At 47.1% G+C, this 21,078-nt stretch overlaps 1 protein-coding gene across 5 annotated transcripts in view; it reads left to right on the top strand.

Moving 5' to 3' along the window:
- cica (capicua transcriptional repressor a) overlaps nt 1-21,078 on the top strand; it is a 36,752-nt gene that overhangs the window by 9,751 nt on the left and 5,923 nt on the right. For 3 of the 5 annotated variants that reach the window (XM_061760231.1, XM_061760233.1, XM_061760232.1), the window contains exons 2-17: nt 982-4,501; nt 4,837-5,107; nt 9,114-9,248; nt 10,075-10,225; nt 11,811-11,913; nt 12,762-12,944; nt 13,216-13,342; nt 13,444-13,610; nt 14,665-14,800; nt 16,134-16,216; nt 17,198-17,687; nt 18,493-18,680; nt 19,238-19,389; nt 19,743-19,962; nt 20,676-20,847; nt 20,953-21,074. In XM_061760231.1, coding sequence (XP_061616215.1) covers nt 1,166-4,501; nt 4,837-5,107; nt 9,114-9,248; nt 10,075-10,225; nt 11,811-11,913; nt 12,762-12,944; nt 13,216-13,342; nt 13,444-13,610; nt 14,665-14,800; nt 16,134-16,216; nt 17,198-17,687; nt 18,493-18,680; nt 19,238-19,389; nt 19,743-19,962; nt 20,676-20,847; nt 20,953-21,074 — 6,036 coding nt within the window. In that variant the 5' untranslated portion in view covers nt 982-1,165. The remainder of the gene's footprint in view (nt 1-981; nt 4,502-4,836; nt 5,108-9,113; nt 9,249-10,074; nt 10,226-11,810; nt 11,914-12,761; nt 12,945-13,215; nt 13,343-13,443; nt 13,611-14,664; nt 14,801-16,133; nt 16,217-17,197; nt 17,688-18,492; nt 18,681-19,237; nt 19,390-19,742; nt 19,963-20,675; nt 20,848-20,952; nt 21,075-21,078) is intronic. The other 2 variants (XM_061760234.1, XM_061760235.1) reach the window with 2 other exon arrangements.

Raw genomic sequence — 21,078 nt, 5'->3', positions numbered from 1 at the left:
CGAGCGAAAGGGAGGGTTTGAGCATGCGAGCGCACAAGGAATTCCCCCGCCTCTACTTCCCCGGATAAAATGCAGAGTCTGTGAAAGAGAGCGAGAGCGAGAGCGAGTCGAAAGACTTGTCCGGGCAAACTGCAAAGTGCTCGTCCATGTTTGGCTTCAGCCACTGCTGCTGCTTCAATGTGTTTAGCTGTCTTGTGAGTACAGCGCCTTACGTAACACTCTGGCGTGTTAGCAAAGTGTCAATGAGTCACATTCATTACTACGCCAATTCATCAATAGCCGCTTAAGCAATACACAGCAATGAAGAAAAGACATCTCTCATGTTTCTTCCGAGTTTTGGTGGGAGGAAGGCCTGCGGGCCAGGAACGATTTGATCCAAATCCTATTCCCGAACGCTGCTTGTTTGTCTGCGAGGAAGAGGGCAATTTAGTGAGAGAAAGGCTCCGAATCACGCATCTACGACAGTTACGCGTACCTCAAATGAAAATGTCCCGATCTTCATTGAGCTCAGGCGCATATTTTTACATGAGAACAAATCTCACGGCACAGCAGCAAACAAAAATGTCACAAAGAGCACCCACACTGCAATAACGAGCATCTCGTCTCAATTTACCCACAAATGTAACTTACGCAGTGTGCATGTATTCTGGGCCTGTTAAGTAGCACAACACAACGCTATTATTCGGCCGTAGGCATGGCAACAGGTTAATTGTACCTTCTGCCATCGAGTGGAACAGCATTTTATTGTTCTGCCTGTCACTATACGTCATTGGTATAGATCAATTGATGTTTCCAGGCCAATCATACTCTCATGAATGGATGGCTAAAACTCTTCCGACATCTCTGTAGAAAGTCTTTCCAAGTCTCCCCTAACAGCAACTGCAACCAGCATTACTTCGCTTACGAACGTTTGCGGACCCTTGTTGTGTTGTTAGGGATAATTGTACAAATTGTGATTGGCTTTTTATTCCTGTCTTTCAGCATCTCTGGAATAAAACGGGGGCAAGTGAAGGAGTCGCCCTGTCAAGAAGACATGAAAGCGGGGGCCCTGAAAGACATAACTAGAGAGTAAAGAAGGAGGAGGGGGGAACGGAGGAGAAGCAAGCGGGACAAAACAACAAGGAGACGCCTCTTGTCCGGAGGAAAAGGCTCGCTTCATGACAAGATGAAGCCAATCAAAAAGCAGGGCCGCCGTCCCCCCCCCTCCGCCCGGGCCAAAGGGGGAAAGCGGCGCGCTGCCGGCGAAGGAGGCGAGAAAAGAGACTCGGATGAAAACCGAGACGGAACCGCTCCAGTCCAAGATCACCTCTCTTTCTCATCTCAATCAGAGTCCTGCGACCCAGTCAGAGCCCGAGACTCTTCCGACGGAGAGTCGCTTTTCATCGACTCTGGGAAATTGCTAGCGTCGTCAGACGATCCATCCGGACATTCGGCATTGAGTGCCGGGAGCCACAGTGACAGCAATGCGAGCAGCTGCAGTAACAGCAGCACACCAAGCGCCAACAGCAGCCCCAACCCCACGTCCAGTCGCAAAACCGCCACCTTTAAGGCTCGCGTTCCCAAGAAGAAGTACACATCCGAACACTGCTCCATTACTACCGGCGGTAACCATAACAAGTTTGCTTCCAGTACCCCCCCTCCTCTTCTTGTGAGCGGTGGGGCCCTGAACCAGCTGTCATCGTGTTCAGGTACTCCCATAAATGTTTCACACCCTGATGGTCAAAGTCGGAGCATTGTGGCTAACAGCAGAGAGCCACGTCCGGATGGTTCCCCCGGACCGCCTATCCTGTCACTGCGAGGGGAAACGGAAAGGCCAGGAGGGGCAGAGGTGGTCAGGGATCCTGAGCGAGTGTCGCCAAGCCCCCTGCCCCGATGCTCCTCCACAGACACGGCCAGCGAGCACTCGGCAGACCTGGAGGTGGTCGCGGATGTTTCCTCACGCCCGCCCTGCAGTCTCCCCGACACACTCTCTGACGCCCTAGCCAAAGGACTCAAAAATCAGCGAGTCCTGGCCCGTCAGGCCCAGAAACGAAGTGATGAAGATGGTGGAACTGAAAGGAGGAATGACGGGAAGAGTTCTGACTTGGTTTTCTGTGCCGGTGTGGTCCGTAGAGTCAACGGCGAATATGGAAGCCTGGAAGTGCAACTGAATGGGGAGAAGACACTCTGCCGTTATCCTTATCGACACATCAGCCCCCAAGGGGTTGTAGACATCATCCTTGATGCCCCACCACCTGGTGTCCACCCCATTCCGCTCGGCGCCCGCGTCTGCGTGCCCTTCAGCAACGAGGACGGCAGCGAGGCCCAGTGGTACCGGGAAGGCTTGGTGACTCAGGTGGATACTCACCCAGCGGTGGCTAATCGCTACCGTGTTCTGTTGTCTGATGAGAGAGCTTCATCTCTGAATGAAGATGTAGATGACCGGGTTGCACCCAGCGCCCCCCAGGCTGTTTGGGTGTCCAGACAAACACTCCGGCTCCTGGTGCCACCCTGGGACCTGGACCTACCCTCAAGAGAGGTAGAGGAGGACGTTCGAGAAAATGAAATGGAGCAGGAAGACAGGGATGAAATGGACGTGGAGCAAGAGGTGTGCCGTCTCAGCCGCGGAATGACACCGGGTGTCGGGTCTGTGTTAGGGAGGGTGTACCCTTGCATGATCCCTGTCTCCTCGACACCGGGACACAATATTACCACTCCAGTCACGCCGGCCTCAGTCCTCAGCCTGGCTCCTGGCCCGGAATGGGACATTGAAAAAGACCTCGCAAGAGAGCGGGATCTCCAGAGAAAACAGGAAAGAGACAGGGAGAATATTGCAAAGCAACAGCAACAACACCATTCGTACATGCCACTCAACCCTGAGGACGACATGGAGGTGTCCCACTTCAACATGGTCCCCATGGGAGCGCTAAGACTGGGGCCGAAACCCATGGCAGTTCCTCAACACCGCCACATCGTCTCTAAGCCGCCACCTGGCTACCTCAATCCTCATATGTCTGTGGTGCAGGGCCTTGGAATTCCTTCTGGCCACCTTGCCCTAAACCCTCACCCGCCACCCTCCCCGATACTGCTCGGTCTGGACCCGGCGGTCGGGGCCGCGGCAGCTAGTACTGCTGTCATTTCCACTGCCCAGCTCCCGCCCCTGCCGCCTATCTCCTCCAGCATGTCCTCCTCCAGAGTGGAGAAAGCATCAGGAGGTAGCTCCTCTGGTGGAGGTGGTGCTTCTGGATCAGGTTCCACTTCCTCCTCATCTTCACGTTCGCGCACCCCACTGACAGCTGCCCAGCAGAAGTACAAAAAGGGAGACGTGGTGTGCACGCCAACGGGCATCCGCAAGAAGTTCAACGGGAAGCAGTGGAGGAGGCTTTGCTCTCGCGAGGGATGCTCCAAAGAGTCTCAGCGCCGAGGATACTGCTCCAGACACCTCTCCATGAGGACCAAGGAAATGGAAGCCAGCGGGGGCATCCGGGAGCGAGGAGGGGCCAGCAGCACGGGAACCTTGACGCCGTCTGACCTGCGACATAGCGGAGGCCGAACCAGCTCCGAGTTTGACTGGGATGAGACTTCCCGAGAAAGCAGTGAGGCCAGCAGCCGTGGAGGAGACTCCCGGCCTCGCCTGGTCCTGCCCTCCCTGCTTCCCCAGGATCTTTCTCGCTTTGACTTTGACGAGTGTGAAGCGGCGACCATGCTGGTCTCCTTGGGGGGTTCCCGTTCGGGCACGCCCTCGTACTCGCCAATTTCCAACCAGTCGCCCTTCTCCCCTACCCCGTCGCCCTCCCCCTCGCCGCTCTTCAGTTTCCGCCCGGCAAACTTCAGCCCCATCACCGCCCCCTCCTCGCGGCATCATCGCCAGCTGAGCGGCACCAAACTGGGCACTCTGGGCGCAGAACGAGAACACCACCTCTCAGGCATTGTGCCCACTTTTCAGACCAACCTCACTTTTACGGTGCCCATGAGTCCGAGCAAGAGGAAGCTGGACAGCCACCCTCCTCCTCCACTGCCAGCAGTCCACGACTATCAGAGCAAACCGGAGCAACAGCAAATGGTGACTGTGGGGGGAGGTCTTGTCGGTGATCTGCATCTTGGCCCCGCTGCCTTCAGAGTCCTTTCCCCGCAGAGTCAACCGACAACCCCTTCCTCGCTGACTTTCCCACGGCCACGTAGCGCCACCAGCCGTCCCCCGTCCTCTGCCGCCTCCACACCCCCGCCAATGCTGGTCTCGCCCACGCCCCCCTCCCCGCTGCCTCAGGAACCTTCTCCGCGCCGCATCGTGCCCCTGCGGGATTCTCCGGTTATCGTCCGCAACCCCGACGTCCCCCTGGCCAAGTTCTCGGAGGGGCCCCTAGCAAGGCGGGAGAGGAGCCGATCCAGGGAGCTCAGTCAGGCCCAACACGCGGTCCCGCCAGGCCTGCAGGCGCCCGTTCCTATCAATGGAGCCACTACCAACGGCGCCGTTCTCCTGCGCAACCCTGCATCTGCACTAGTCCTGGTCACGTCTAGCTCGGTAAGGAAAACTCTATATCTTGTTTTTGTTGTGATGACTCTGTGGCTTGCTTTTGTGTTTCCATTGTTTAAAGATATCAAAATATGTGCCCTGACATCGACTGGCCAGCAGTCCGTCGTTTGTCTATAAGTGCCCTGACTCTCATTCAAAGTCCGCTGGAAAAAGCTCCAGCTCTTCCACCGCTCGGCTGAGGACAAGCAGTATAGAGAATGAACGGATGGACTGTTCCAAACCTTTAGTGCCAAACGGAACTGTCCCATTTGGTACTGTGGAAACATTGCTTTGTGAATATGGTAACAAAATATGCGCCTCCCCCCCGCCCTTCCCCTCCCCAGTCCCTCACCTCAACCTCAGCAGGCCACGCCGCCCTCTCCAGTTCGTCCACGGCCGGATCAGTGTCAGCTACCGCCGGCCCCGTCCCGTCCTCGTCGGGGTCCGGGGGCAGGGAGAGAAAGGCCGAGGGCCACCAGGAGGCCGCCGGTGGGGCCCTGCCACAGCCGGTGGCATGCCACCCGACACCCACGGCGCTCCTGCCGCTCATTCTGCCCGCCGAGTCTTCGCACCCTGCGCCCCGCAAGCAAATCATCATGGGACGTCCCGGCACGGGTAAGGAATTCTCTTGCCTTTGTCATCCTAGACCTTGACACGTACCTAGATCCACTTCGATGCCTCATTGAGCGAGAGACAGTACGAGTCCCGAGAGAAAGTTGGCGTTCCGGAGGAAGGTTCTAGTCCAGAGAGAAGTTTCTGGACCCAAAATAGATTTGAGGTGTACTCCATCTTCTTTTGCACCTTCTGTCTGCATTTGTGGTGGTTCTTATTGTTGCACTTGGCAATGGCTTCACTTGGTGCGATTATGAAACCAGCGCCTTTTGTTGTCCTGCGTATGTACTTTGCTGACATGTGATTCTATGGAGGCTCATTGTGTGAGATAAGAAAATCACTTACTGTCCAACCGTTGCCACGACAACCCTCCTCACATCCACTATGGGCAAACGTAGACGTTGAAACTTTGAGTGCTCTTCCATGAGTTCGTCCATTTCTGTTTGTGGCATGTGAAAAGCACTTTGAAAACACATCATGACGATTTCATTCGTATTATTTCACTCGGAAAACACGGTGGCTATTTTGGAAGCTAAGTAGGAATTTCATAGTCATTCGAAGGGAAAACATGTTTTATGTTGTCATGTTGGAGCTTGGTTGGATTTGATTTCAATTTCTCGGCAGAAATGATCTTAATTATGATGTAAATTTGGGCAAATACAGGTTTTCTTGATTATTATTGATGAATAATTCCATAGAATAATAGATTCTCATGGTAACGTAGATTTCATTTGTTTTTGTCATACGATGCGGAAACGTATTTAAAATATGATTTCAAGTGGCTAAATCAGGTGGGTTGTCTTTATTTCATTATTTTGGGAGAAAATTGGTTGGATTTTCAAGTTATCCTTAAAAGGATTCAAAGTTGATAAATTCAGGTTGTCATTTCCTTTGTTCAACAAGTATTTTTTGCGTGCTTTCATTTCGAAAGCAACCTTGAATATGATTCAAATGAATGATTAAAGGAGGATGCCATTGCTTGGTTTGGATGGTAATTTGGCTGTGAAATTTTTGTTTCTACAGATCATAGCTACAAATCCGGTTGTGTGAGGTTGAGGAAAAAGGTTTCAACTATTACTTTTAACTATTCGTATTGGTCACACCACCCTGCTGGTTATTATGAATAATGATGTCCTTCGTCTGGTAGGATTTGCACGTGCGCCGCCGTGCGTAGTTGATGCGTGTGCGCCAGGGGTGTTGCCCTTTTATATTAGCGTGTGTGCGTGTAAGAGATAAGGAGTGTGGCTCTCCACGGGTGAAAATATTGGCAAGTCTAGACGTGCAGCTCAGAGTGCAACAAGGACGTTGACGTACGCACACACACACACAATCGGAGAGGGCACAGAGTGTGTCTGATGACTATGAAAAAAAAAAAAAAAAGGAGCTGTGGCGGTATGGCTGGCGTGTTGTCATGGTTACGTGCTTTCCACTGGAAGAATTAGCACACTAGCTCATTAGCCTAGCGCAAACGCCCTCGCACACGTCCTTGGCACGGCCGCCAGCCGCCTGCCTTTGGAGCGTAGCGTCGCCTCCGCTGTGCATTTAGAAAGGGGAAAAAAAAATTTAAAATGAGCACGGTGCAGGCAACCCCCGTTTATTGCCCGACTCACCCACGATAGGTAAAAAACCCACCATACAGAGACCATATGTAAAGGTTTCTTGATAGTTTTACTCCTCCAACGCACTTTAAACATATTCAAAACTTTTTCAAACACACTTATTTCATTTAAGTGTTCCTGGTTGTCAAGGAATGAGACGTTCATAAGCTGAACATCACTTTGACCAAACCAAACGGTTGTCTCACTAAGAGCATGCTTGCTTCCTGATGTTTTTTTGTCACTCCCAGCTGACGTTTGCTGTACAACTGCCACATAAAGCTAACGACAATTCATTTGTACATTTAAACACTCAAATGTTCAAGCTATATATGAAGTCGACTGGCGTAATTCAAACATAATGGGCAACACCTTAGCGGGGCTAACAGACATTAGCACAGATTTTGTGGTAATTCTAAATGATTTCTTTCTTTTGCAGGTTCACCTACAGAAAGCTCGTTACAACTATTACTTCCTCGCGCGGACCCGATCAGGCTATTATGAGAGAGAGCGCTTACGCTAACTTAGCATTAGCTGGGCGTGTCCTTTTTTTCCAATTATTTGTTATCCTTTTTTGTGGCAGCCCATCCTTCGTTATTTGCCGAAAAACCCACCTGCCTACGGCCATGTGGTATAGAAAAATATTATTTTGGTGCCATCTGGTGGTAACTTGCTACAAAGCAACTGAGGGGAGGAGCTTCATTTCGTTAGGCCATAGCCTTGTCTAAGTGGCAAAGTGCTTTGCCGCCATCTTGTGGCATTTGAAGGCATTGACAAACTTTTTTGTATGGGTGTCAATTATTTGCAGATTTGTGCTGTTCGCGACAGGACTCGGCCTCGCGCTAATGCAAAACGACACAGACGGGCGAATGAAAATTAGCATAGATGTTAGGGTAATTATGACCCTTCAAAAAATTGCTACTTTAGCACACACAAACAGAACATGCGCACAGGCATACATTCTCTCTGAAATAACAAATATTACAACTACGAAACGAGGCGGCGCTTTGCACCGATGGGGCGTCCTGCTTCTTGCTCATAATTACGCTGCAGCTCTTGGAATGAAAACCCGGCGCTACCCGGCATGTTGAGGCACAACGAAATTACGACTTACCTGTATACTGTAAAAAAAAAAGAAAAACGATCGCTTGAACATCGGCAACAAACTGCGATATTGCGTGCTTCACTGAATACGTGTAAAAACAAACATGAGGCGGCGGAGGCCCCGCGGCTGAGATTCCTCCTCAATCTAAATTTAGAGCAGCCGCATTGGCATCAGCAGGAAGTGAGGCGGCAAGGCGGCAACGTGTCGGCGCGTTGGTTTCGCTTGAACGCCGCATAAAGAGCCGCGCATACGTTTTGGTCATCAACAACAATACAGTTCTGCTTCCAGCTGAAAATCTTCATCAAAAAGGAAAAATGATCCTTTGTGGGGATCCATAGATTTTCCCACAATTTTTTTTCTCTAACCTTTTGAGAATTAAGTTGGATTATTTCTTTTAAAAGTTGTAATATTACCCAAAATATATATATTTTAGAGAAATCTTATTTATTTTGAAAAAGTCTTAATGTCACAATAATAAAGTTGTGTTATTTTCCCCGATGTAATATTACCGAGAAAAGCGGGTATGTTTTGTTTTTGTTTTTGTTTTGGGGGAGTCATAATGTTAGAAGAATATTTTTTTTTTCTCCACAAAACGGCCTTATCTTATGAGAATGGAGTTTTTAGAATTAAAAAAAAAATATATATATATATATAAAAAAAATATATATATATTTTTTTACACTTAACACTTGTAGTTTTAAGTATTTTAAAGAAATGCCATAATATTAACAAAGTTCTGTAACGCTTATGATGATAATGTTTTGGTTTTTTTCTTGAATTTTTTTCATGATGAAAGATTTTTATTTTTTGGGGGGGAAAATGTCATAATGTTTCAAGAATAAAGTTGTATTATTTTTCCCCCCCAGAAGTTGTAATTTTACTGGAAAGTAAGATGTTGTTTTTTTTCTAGATTAACAGAAAGCCGTAATACTACAAGGATAAAATCACATTTTATTCAACATCAAGTAGAACCAGATTGTGCTCAATGTACAGCAAAAATCACACATGCGCGTGTAACAAGGTTCGGAAAATACTTGACGACTTCTTGTTCATAATTGGGAAAAGAAAACACTCACAATAATTATGTTATGTCAGACGGTATCTTGAGTAAAATAATATTTTTTGCAAAAAGTCAGGATGTTACAAGAAGAAGTTCTTTTTTCCAGTCGGCCTTCGTTGTCCATCCACATGCGACGTCGTCTTCTTCGGTGACGTTTGCGTGTGTCAAAAAAAAAAAAAACCGATGCGATGACGTGACGGCTCCCTCTTTTCTTGTGTGTCCGCCCTCGTGCAAACACGCACACGCCAGTGTGGACCAACGTGGAGCCTCGCTCCGTTCCCGTCTTCCCTTGGCACTCGCTCGTCCCCTTCCTGGAGCCCGGCCAATCGGGAGCGGCCGCCCGGCCCGCCGTCGACGGCCGGCAGATCGGCAGTCAAAGCCAAGGTAAAAGAAAAAAAGAATTCATAATCATTTGCCAGAATTAACTTGTATATTCTCTCCAAATAATTTATGAGGTTAAAGTTGTAATAATAAAACAATTTGAATGAAAATTAACTTTCAAAAATAGTAATCTACAGAGTCAAATTGTCATTTTTCTTCCCGAGAAAGAGGCTAAAATATGAGTGTGAAATTGCATTGTTTTTCCAAGAATAAAAATTGATGCAGTGGACCGCCACTATTTGTGGGGAACAGAGACTAAAATATGCAAATAATGGCCACTAAAACAAACAAATAAAGTGAATAAGCGTGGGATAGGGCGAAAGAAAAAAGAGGAGTTTCCACAAAAAACTGTGAATGGGTCCCCCCCAAAAAAATCATCAAATAGGTGAATTTGCAAATACCGAACCGCGAATATGCGCGGGTCCACTGCAGATTTATTTATTTTTTTTCGAAAAAAGTGGTAATCTTATTGAATCTAATAAGGCTTACTTGTCAAAGAAAAACATATCATAATCTTATGATAAAAGAATGCTTCCACCCAAAAATGTAAAAATTATTATTATTATTTTTTAAAGTGGTCATTTCAAGATAAACATTTCCTTTTTTGTAGAAAATGTAGTAATATTACAAAATAGTCTTTTTTGCCGGAAGTTATGAGATTAAATTTGTATTTTTCCCAATACAAAAGTTGTAATGTTGTGTTTTTTTTTGGTTTGGTTCAAAGCAGCTGGTCAATTAAAGCCAGAGTTAAAAAAATCAAATGTTTTTACCGATCCCGACACGAAGAACAATGTGGCCGTGTGTTGTTGTCATCGTTGCGATGTTTCAGAGCCTCGTTGCGGCGTGGTACCGCCGGGCGACGGGCGTCCCCCCGACACGGCGAGGGCGTCGCCCTCACGTCCGCCTCCGACCAATAACAACGGCGCCCCCGCCGAGGGGGGCGGGGCCGACAGCGAGACCGAGAGCGACGCCGACGACCCGTAAGTACCGAGCCGCCGGACGACGTCCCGTCGTTGAAAGGGAGGCGCGCCAGAGACAACCGCGACATGGAGACACCGTATTTTCAAAAAAAACAAAACCCAAAATGATTCCATCATGAGTTCACCCCTCCCACAAAAAAAATGGCAATCTTAAAATAAAGATATTGTTTTTGCGTTTAAAACGTCTTACTAGAAAAAGTCACATTTTTGCAAGTGGTTATCTTGCAATAATGACACTGTATTTTTTATCAGAACATTTCTAAAGTTGTAGTTTTGGGAGAAAATGTGGTTGTTGTTGTTCTTTCCCCAAAATGTCCTAACATTACCAGAACAGAACATCTTTCAATAATAAAGTTCTACTTTTTGTCATCTTAGGACAAAAGTTTCTTTTTTTGGGGGGGGGGGAGTAGTAATTTACGAGAGTACATTTCAATTTGTTGAAAAACAAAAATCATAATAGTATAATTTTGTTTTTCAAGATAAAATGTTGTTCCCGCAAAAAAGTGAGGTATTTTCTTTCCTTGAAAAAGTGGTAATCTCAGAATATTTTTGGAGAAACAAATATTTCAAAAAGTTTTTTTTTTAAATCAATTATGATTACTTTTTGAGAGAAAAAGATTTAAAGGCATATTTTTAATGGTACTTTTTTAAATATTTTGAAATAAAAAATGAGCAAAGAAAAGTTGCAGTTGGGTATGAAATGTTTTTTGTCTGCTTTGATGAATGTGCGCACGACTTGTCGTCGGGGGCACGGATGCTCTTCTTCTAGCTTGTGTTGTAAAATGGGCCTCCTCAAATGGCGTGATTCGCCGTGCGCGCGCTACACACAAGCTGCTCGCTGATTGTTTTTTTTTTTCTTTTCCACGCTGACTCAGACAGGCCGTCTGGTTTGTAGCGCGCGCTCTCAAAGAAATGTTTCAGGGTCACCGCGCTCACAAAAGGTCGCCGCCATCGCCAGCGTCGTCGCGGACTGAAAGGAGAGCTTCCTCCTCTGCCGCGGTCCGACTTTCCGCGTCGACGCGTTTGCGCGAGCGTTGCGTTTTCAGCACGCGGTTCAACGGGACGACTCGGGTGTCGTTCGTGTGTTGATTCAGTCACTCGCGCTGAAGCGTCGCCATGGCTACATACGTTACATCAGTGGCCACTGCATTAGGTACACAGTCTAATGAGAGTCTGGGTGTGAAACATGAAGTTTTTAATACGCACAGTAATGCTCTGTTTTGATTGACATATTAGATTGAAGTGTCCGACGTGTTCACATACACGACAGAGTGAGTACACAAAATGTGTGTTAACATAAATAAGTTTGTATTTTTCCGAGATGAAAGTCAGATTTTCTGAGAAACCAAAAAGATTGCGACATGAGAAAAAAAATTCTAGATTTTTTAACAAAAGTCAGCATCATATGATTTGTTGTATAGTCTACAAAAAAAATCATTTTTGGAAATAAGGTCTTAATGCTGTGAGATTACAGTTGTGTTTATCCTAGCTAAAGTGGTGTATTTCTTTAAAAAAAGGAAATCTTGCTATACTGTGTTTAATCATGCAATTATTGTTATTATTGTTATTATTGTCCCCGCTGCAGCTTCTCCCCCGGCACGGCCGCCAACGACGAGTCGCCCTCGTGTGGCCCCACCAAGAGACGCACGCAGTCCCTCAGCGCCCTCCCCAAAGACGCGGACAGGAAGGTCGGTCCCTTGCATCAGCACAAAACGAGCAGCGAGCTTCAGTTAAGTTGCGTGAACCCAAAAAATCTACTTAGGTGCTGTCATGTCCTCACATGTGGGCGAGGAAAGCCACATTCGCAGATGTTCAAAAAGATTACATGCAAATGTATTGTTCCTAAAAGTTAAATACAACTGAACTGCTGTGCTTAGCAAATTTACTGTACGGGATTAAAAAAAAAAAAAAAAAAACCTAATTCAGCAAATTCTTTTGGGTACCACTAAAGTGAGTCTAGGTACCACTTTTTTTTTTTTTAACCCAGAATTAGCTGTATTATAATCTGTTTTAATTGGGGTCTGGAAAAAGTATGGCATTTTGAAATGTCCAATGTGTAGGAAGCAAGGCTGCGACTAATGATTATTTTGATCATGTCGATGATTTTTTGGATAAATCGCATAAAGAATGTTTTTTAATTTCCATTTCTTTATTCAAAATCAGGACATTACTTCAAATTATAAACACAAATTGATTATGATTCAATTACTGGTTTGGTCTGTAAAATGTCAAAGAAATGAGCAAAAATGCCGATCATTGTTTGAAGCAGATGCGTGCCAATGGTGATTCAAAACAAAGATAATTAGTCTGCTTTATTATTATAATGAATTGATTATAAATGTTTGAGAGGGTGAAATTCCGATGATTTGTAGAATTTGAAGTTAGCCACCTCGTTCACTGCCATTGACGGCTGTTGAATTCAAATATCCGTGTTGACATGAAGCACTGGCAGTGAATGAAATGCATTGATGGGTTATCAAAATGAGTAGGAAGCCCCGATATATACGTATGTATACATGTCCGCCCCTTTGACCAGAGGGAGAAAGAGCACATCCGCCGGCCCATGAACGCCTTCATGATCTTCAGCAAGCGCCACCGGGCCCTGGTCCACCAGCGCCACCCCAACCAGGACAACCGGACCGTCAGCAAGATCCTGGGCGAGTGGTGGTACGCGCTGGGCGCCAACGAGAAGCAGCAGTACCACGACTTGGCCTTCCAGGTCGGGACGCGGGCTAAACGTTTGAACGGCATTGCGTCACGCGGGCTATTTTTAGCACCGGTTGGGTTGAAATTTCACCTTTGCTCGATGTGATGTGGCCCTCGAAAGCGGAGTTTTGATTTCAGTCGATTTTTGTTCCCCCCTTTATTTGTCGAGAAAAAGCACAATGACGTGACTCACGACAGCGGATATCAGGGATTTTAACATTTCAACGTGATTACCAAATCTCTCGATTGTATTTGTGAGGCTTTGAACGTTGTGGCGTTTGCAGGTGAAGGAGGCCCACTTCCGAGCGCATCCCGACTGGAAGTGGTGCAACAAGGACCGCAGGAAGTCCCTGTCCGACGGCCGCGGGGCCCCCAAGGATGCGCGGGAGAGGAGCGTGTCGGAAACTACAGGTGGCCGGGGGCAAAAAGCAAAACAGCACGCCGCCGTATATTCTTGTCATTATTATATTTTATAGCTGTTATTATTTTTATGGTCTCTTCCGTCTCCCCAGACTCGCATTCGGAGTCTCAGGCGCCGGAGGGCAAGGCGGCGAGCTCGCCGTGGACCGGCGGAGGCGAGCGCCAGGCGGGGGAGCCGTTCGACGGGCGGCGCCCCCGTCCCAGAGCGTTTTCCCACAGTGCCGTGCACAGCCTGGAGCGCCACGGAGACGGCCAGAAGGTGGGAGATCGTTACGACCGCTGCCGACGCGCTCGCGCGTGATTATCTAGCTCCCCCGCCGGAACCGAGCGTGAATGCGGGCGATGTAAACAAAGGCGGCGAGCGTGCGCCCACAGCCGCCGCGTGTCCTTCGCGCCGCTAAAAGAGAGCCTTTGTGCGATCGTGAAACATCTTTGTGCTTTTCAATGCCTTCGAGTGTGCCAGACAGCCAAACCGCACGGGAGAAAGCCAGCTCGTCTCGGCGGCGACGAGGTCACGCCGCTGCTTTCGACGAGGCTGCGGCGGGAAACGCACATCCATCCGTCCAATACCGCTTATCCCGGTTAGGGTCGCGGGGGGGGGGGGGGGGGGTTCCAAACACTGTTCTAGCGCATAAAGCGTACACCGAAATACAAACCCCAATTCCAATGAAGTTTGGACATTGTGTAAAACGTAAAAGAAATGAACATAAACGAGATCAACTCGACGACAATATATCACTCATCATTTTATTATTACAAATACATATTAAAAAAAAAAAAACATTCAGGAAAAAAGCTGTTGCAGCATATTAGATGTACTTGGAATATATATTCACTACATTTTTTTCAAATGAAGTTTGCGGTCAGATCTAGAGGTGAAAATCGCGATACTCCGTAGACGATCTCAACAGTGTCGCGATAAGTGATAATATTGGGAGAAACGTAGCTACATTTCAAAGTATCACTTGTCGCACAAAAAAACATATTTGAACATAATAGACAATTCACTAGGGTTTGACGATATGGCCTTAAAAGAAACTATTGCTTATTTTCATTGTTTATTCCCCTCTTGCTTAGAGAGAAAGCAAGTCAAATGATTTAAAACACAATTTTCTCTTTTAATTCCAAGTTTCAACTTGCATCAGCTTTCAGAAATAATAGAAATAAAATAGAGAAATCCCTTTTTTTCCTTGCAGGTGATGTCAAAATAAGTGTTTCCATTTGGAGAAATGCACCTCCTGATATTGATATCGTGTCACACCCTTGAGCGTCGGCGCTGCTGAACCTAACCAAGTTTGATTTCTTTGGACCAGGAGGACAGGTCCAGTTTTTTCCGCAGCCGGCCGCTGCTGCCGTCCTCCCACCACCAGGGCGGCGCCAGCGAGGATGTCACCAGCGACGAGGAGCGCATGGTCATTTGTGAGGAAGAGGGGGACGACGACGTCATGGGTGCGTGCTCCTCGAGACCGTATTTAGAAAGGAGAGTGATGAAATATTTCAAGGAATACGGCGCGTCAGCAAGGCATTCACACGGCTTCAGCTTTTCCACATTTGCCGTCGCAGACCCCGAGCAGTAAATTATACATATGTATTTGGATATAATCAATATCTGACAATTGACAAAATCATTGCGTTACAAATGATGTTCTATGTCGTAATGCATTCGGTGCTTTTTGCCCGAGCTTAAAGTTTTCAAATTCCAGCCACACTTCCAGTTTTCCATATTTTCGTTCTTAGTGTCTGTCTTTTCACGATTGAAAGTTCACAGGTTGAATTCCCCTTGTCCTCCCTCCGCCGTTGTTGTGCATTTTCCGGGAAATGACTTTCTTCTGGCTTCTTACACAATTTTTTCTGAGCGCTGTTTTCAACTCATTTTTGGGTGCGGAATCCAAAACCGATCTCAGTTTTTCTCTATCACGTCAAGTGGAACAAAGGAAATATAGACCTGTGTAAATAAAACCGTAAGATGGAATAATTACTAGCTTTGAAACCTAAAAAAACCCCAGCATAAAACCAAATGCAAATGACAACGGTATGCCCATGCTTACAAGGTTAAGAGAAAAGCCAGCACAAATCCTCTTAATTCCTACTATGCTAGCTTTCTGTATGCAGATATTGATAGTGGTGACCTATTGGGAGCCGCACGCAACCTCTCACCTCAATTGTGGCTGCGCAAACAAGTTGCCACGTAGCTGCAGATGAGTCCAATCGGAATCAGCTGGCAAGACTTCCGACAGCCAATCAGTGGAATTTCGCTTATCATCTGGAGGGTTAGCTGTGGAGGGAAAAAAACTGGACGTGCTAGGAAAAAAAGTGACCGCAATTTTGGAATCAGCATAAAAATCGAACTCAACGGAATGCATTTTTTCAAATTGTTCCCCAGTGTTATTGGCCCAAATGTCAGTGGTACAATTTTGCCTCGACATGTGTTGGACAGCCCGAAAACATCAAAGGGATTTTAGGGGATTTTTAGAAAATGACAAAACCATGAAGTGGGAAACTTTTAAAACGTCCCATGTGTGCGCGGGTATTCTGTTCCCCCGGAATGTGCGGTGCGCTGTTCGGCGGAGGGCACAGCTCCTCAAAGAAGGCACACAAGCGCTCGTGCGTCGAGCTGTTGATTTGTCACTCGCAGTTGAAATTCACTGAGGAAGAAAATTCTGGAATCATTGTATCTTAAAATTGCAAACAACATAGTTGAAGCTAAATGCCGACATATAATGGGCAACGGCATAGACGCGCTAACAGAAATTAGCGTCAACGTTATCTCACGTGTGTTCAGAGGACTCGTGTCCCGAAGGCTCCATCGACCTCAAGTGCAAGGAGAGAGTGACGGACAGCGACGAAGACGAGCCCGACGGCCAGGTACGCCTTTTTTTAAAGAGCGCACTGAAGCAAAACAACAGAGTGCTTCCCAAGCATCCAAAAATGAAAACCGTTAAAGGCACAAAACAAAACAAAAAACACATCGCACAGTCAGCGTTGACAACTTTTCCAACGCTTCGAGGCGACTCCACTCGGCGTTTAGCGATTCAAGTCGACTCATTGCACATCACGTGTTTTTGGAAACATCTCGTCGTCCAATCGAACCATTTACCGGCTATATTCGACTGCACGTGAAAAAGGTCGCCAGACTGCGCTGAAAAACGTCAATGACCTCATCGACTCGACTTTCATCAATCACGTTGTAGTTGACGACAAAAAAATCTTCAGTGTTCAAACTCGTCACTACTGTTCAAAAGGTTCGACTAAGGAAATGTCCTTTTTTAAAAACGGAAAACACATTTTCATCACATTAACAATGTCTAGATAGTACTTCTGATCGATTGAAAGACAAAAATCATTGACAAAGACGGGGCTTTTTTTTTTGTGCTAATTTTGTTAACGATAATCTGACGAAAATGGAGTCGATTAATCAATGACATCATTGATTATTTTCTCCAACGGTTCTGATCAAAGGAACACTTTCCAAGAGGAATCGCTTACGTTCTCATTATTTATCAAGTCTATATATTTTTCCGTTACTTCTGTAGCAGTTGATTGAATGCAAGTTCGTAATAAGAGAAAAACCGCTTCAAAGCTTGTTTGGTATCTGGAGAAACAGCAATTCCCAAAAGGGGGGAGAAAATAAAGCAAAACTTGTTCTGTATAATGTCAGTGGCATTTGCATTTGATTTATATCCCAAATCAGTTATTTTAAAGCCATATTACCCAGCTCTAGCAGAAAGCATAATTATGATGCGGCACGTACATGCAAGTTCACGGAAACGCCGTTGAGACCAAATCAAGTACGAGATTCCATATTCAACTTTTGCTTTTGCTCTCCATTTATTTCCTCGCCTCCAGCACGACTTCCAGCCACTGGCCCAATCGCCTCCCGACCAGCGGGACACGAAGACCAAGACGGGCGCGGGCGCCGCGGAGGAGGACGGCAAGGGCGGCCCCGGGGGGGCGGCGGCCTCCCTGCCCGCGGGGAGCTCCGCAAGTCCCGCCGAGGGCTACCCGCCTCAAGATAAGAAAGCCTCCACCCTGATTGGAGGCCAGCAGCCGCCAATCGCCGCAGGGGGCGGGTACTTGTCCTCTGCCTCTCCCGGTCCTGGCTTAGTTTTCGGGGGCTCCTCGCCCCACGCCCGGCCGCCCCCCCTAGCCGTAATCGGTCCCGCCGCCGCCGCCGCCTCCACCGTCGGCGCCGAGTACATCCTGGCGGCCCCCCGGAGCTCCTCCCCGCCTCAGCTCGCCTACCGGCGAGCGGGCTCGGTGCCCGCTGACTCCCCCCCGTCGGCCGACGGCGCGCCACACCAGGGGGCGGGAGTGACGGCTGTGACAGGAAGCAGAGGTGAGGCCTTTCAAAATGCAATTATTTTCAAAGTACAGCAGTACCTCAACCTACGAACGTTTCGGGATATGAGCCGTCGCTCGGGCAGTCGTGTCCGTTTTTGTGTACACAGGTCACAAATATGATTTTGTTATTCTGCCACTAGAAGGAGCCACACAATGTATTCAAATGATGATACACAAACTGTTTAATTCTTAACACTCTTATGTAAAACACATATTTACAGTTTTTCTTATTGAAAAGCACGTCACAAATTTTGTTGTTGGTGATGTTTTATTGGGGGCTGGGACTGATTAATGGCATTTTCATTCGCAAATAGGAATTGACAGCCACCCAAAAAGGCTGTAATTGCCTATAGAAGCCACAAGATGGCAGCAAAGACTATGACCTGACTAAATCAAAAATGTGTGTGTGTGTGCGTGTGCATATATATATATGTGTACCACCGTGCTTTGACTATATATATATATATTATATATAGCGGCACGGTGGTCGACCGGTTAGACATCTGCCTGAGGTTGCGGGTTCAAATCCGGCCCTGCCTGCGTGGAGTTTGCATGTTCTCCCCGTGCCTGCGTGGCTTTTTTCTCGGTATTCCGATTTCCTCCCACATCCCAAAAACATGCGTGGTAGGTTGATTGAAGACTCTAAATTGTGTGTGTGTGTGTGTGTGTGTAGAATGCCGCCCCCGCCCACCCATGCCAATGCCTGAGTCACTCCAACTGCATGATTAGCGGCGCCCACCTGCAACTCCGGTGTGGCCTCCATTCATGTCTTCCTCTCTCCTCTCCCTTTCGTTCATCAGTTCAAGTGCAGCTGCAGAGTAAGATGCTGGTTCCCATGGCGACGGTCCAAGCCGGGTCCACGCCTCCACCTGCGCCCGTCTCCTTGGTGGCGCCGCCTCTTCATGTGCACAATGGCCCCGCCGCAGGAAACAAGGTGGGCGTCTGCAAATGGAGACGCCACGACGTGGCCCGCCGGACGTCTTCTGTGGTATTAAAGATTACAAAAGGGAGGGGGGAAAAAAGCACAATTACTGAGTGATATTGTTAAATGAACCCATTTATTAACACTTTAAAGGTAAAAATTATAACGATGATGATAATAATTCAATATAAAAAGACACAAAAACTTACATATTTCAAATAAAGATAATACAAATATTTAAGTATATTTGGTAGTAGTACTGGTATTATTCAAATTATCTCAACTTCCTTTATCGAAATTATTTGACATTGATAATTGTATTGAATTATTATTTAAATTTCGAATATTGTATTCTTCATTTTAATTAAGAGTCATCGTTTAATGCAGGGGGCTAACTTGCGTTCAAGGGCCCACATTTGAGGTGGGATGAAAAAAAACCCCCATCTATATTCATTCTCATTTTTACATTGTAGTAATAAATAATTTAATTAGAATTAACCAATTATTTAAAAAATAAATTTAGGATTTAGCATTTCCTGACATATTGTTGAACTAATATCTCCTAATCTAATGACGGCGAACATTGTCGTGGCAACTCTTGCCCGCGTCATCCTTGTCCACAGATGGTCCCGATCGCCCCCGTGCCGGTGGTCCCGAGCGGCGTTCGCGGCGCAGCGGTGCACCATGGGAGCCCCTTTCCCGTTTCCATGGCGACGGTGCTGGCTCCCGGCGCCGCACCCCCACAGACGCTTCTCCTGACCACGCCGCCCACCAGGTTAACCTCTTCAAATACGTGCCAGACTCGGCGGCGATATTGAGAGGCCATAATAATACGTTTGAACGCGAGTTAGCATAGTTAGCTGAGGAGAGTGCTAATAGATAGACGCTAACTCTCAGATTTGTTTGGCGATTTGTGAGTAGAAATGACGTTATTCATTCATGACACATTTCTTCCAGTTGAGCTCAGTGCTGCCCAGAATTCGGTGGCACGAAGTGGTATTACAACTAAATTCATTTAAATTCGGACTTAAACTCATCAATTCAAAATCTGCCATATAGCGGCTGCGTGAACATTGTTTATTGGTCTGTTTTTTTATTTTTTTTTATTTTATTATTTTTTAAATGCAGGATCACCTACGTCCAGTCCAGTCCGGGCGTTACCACGGCGATGCCCCGACAAGCTCCAGTGCTGCCGGGCGCCGCCTATCTCTCGTCTCCCCTGACCACGTTAGGCTTCGCCGCCATCGCGCCCGCCATCGCGCCCGCCGGGCACACTCTGCTGGCTCCGGCGCTGACCGGCCAGAACCAGAACGCCAAGAGCGCCTCTGCCGCCAGCGTTGCCCGGCAGGTAAAACTCCTTTTAAACACAGGATGAAAGAAAAAGTTAAAATGTGTGTTTAAGATATGTCAAATAGTTGAATTTATGATTAAAATAATAACCGGGCTTTCACTTGTAGTGCTTCTCCACCTCCAAGGTACTCAAAGCAATTCTCTCCTCGTTCAGACAATTTGGGGGTCGCTATCTTGCTCAAGGACACTTCGGCAAGGTCACAAGAGGCAGAGAGTCGAACCCACAACCTTCGGGGTGGGAGACCACTACTCTACCACCTGAGTCGCGCCGCCCCAAATACGAATTCATTTGCATTTTTTGTTTTAGTAGCTATAATTAATTACAGTTATACAAAAGAATCATTTCAATCAACTAAGTCAAAGCATTTCTATGTGTTAAAATAATTTATTTTGCACTTTTTTGTATTTTTTTTATTTCATCATTTATCCACATATAATTGACACTCCCTCCAAAACGTTTTTCTGTTTGCCACTAGATGGCGACAAAGGACTTTTTTCTATTAGATATTGTCTGTCAAAAAGAAGCTCCTCCATTAGCTTCAACATAGTTCCTTGGCACCAAGATGCCACAAGATGGCGTCAAAATAGTATTTAGGTACCATTTTATATTCCACTTTGATGTGGAATACATTAGAATTGGATCATCATTTTTTTTCTTCATCTTCTTATATTGCAGGGCAGTGTTGATGTTCAAACTGTTTCCCTCACCAGGTTCTTACCCCCGTGCACCCCGCCGGGCCCACCGCCCCGTCGGCGTCCGGCATGGTTGCCGTGACAACCGCCTCGCCCGCCGCCGACGTGGCGATGGAGGTTGAGATGAAGAAAGAGCTCAGCCAGACAGACGTCAAGGAGGAAGGAGATCAAGACGTCAAGGAGATCGCAGGTAACCCGAAATTCGCCGCGATGCTCCAGTGCTCGAGTCGTCTGCCGTCACCTCGGCCGTGTCGGTCCAACGTCGAGTCGGACGTCTTCTGTCCGTCTCTTGCAGAAAAACGAGAAGACGACCTCGGCGAGTTCGTCGAGGAGGGAAGTGTCAAGCTTGAAGCGGAGGAGGAAGAGGAGAGCAGGGATGAGAAACGACGAGGAAGAGAGCCGGACAAAGACGAAGAGGTGA

The sequence above is a fragment of the Phyllopteryx taeniolatus genome, chromosome 21 (assembly GCF_024500385.1).
Source record: "Phyllopteryx taeniolatus isolate TA_2022b chromosome 21, UOR_Ptae_1.2, whole genome shotgun sequence".
Taxonomy (NCBI): domain Eukaryota; kingdom Metazoa; phylum Chordata; class Actinopteri; order Syngnathiformes; family Syngnathidae; genus Phyllopteryx; species Phyllopteryx taeniolatus.
The sequence above is the reverse complement of the archived record's forward strand: the minus strand, read 5'-3'. Positions and strand labels throughout refer to the sequence as shown.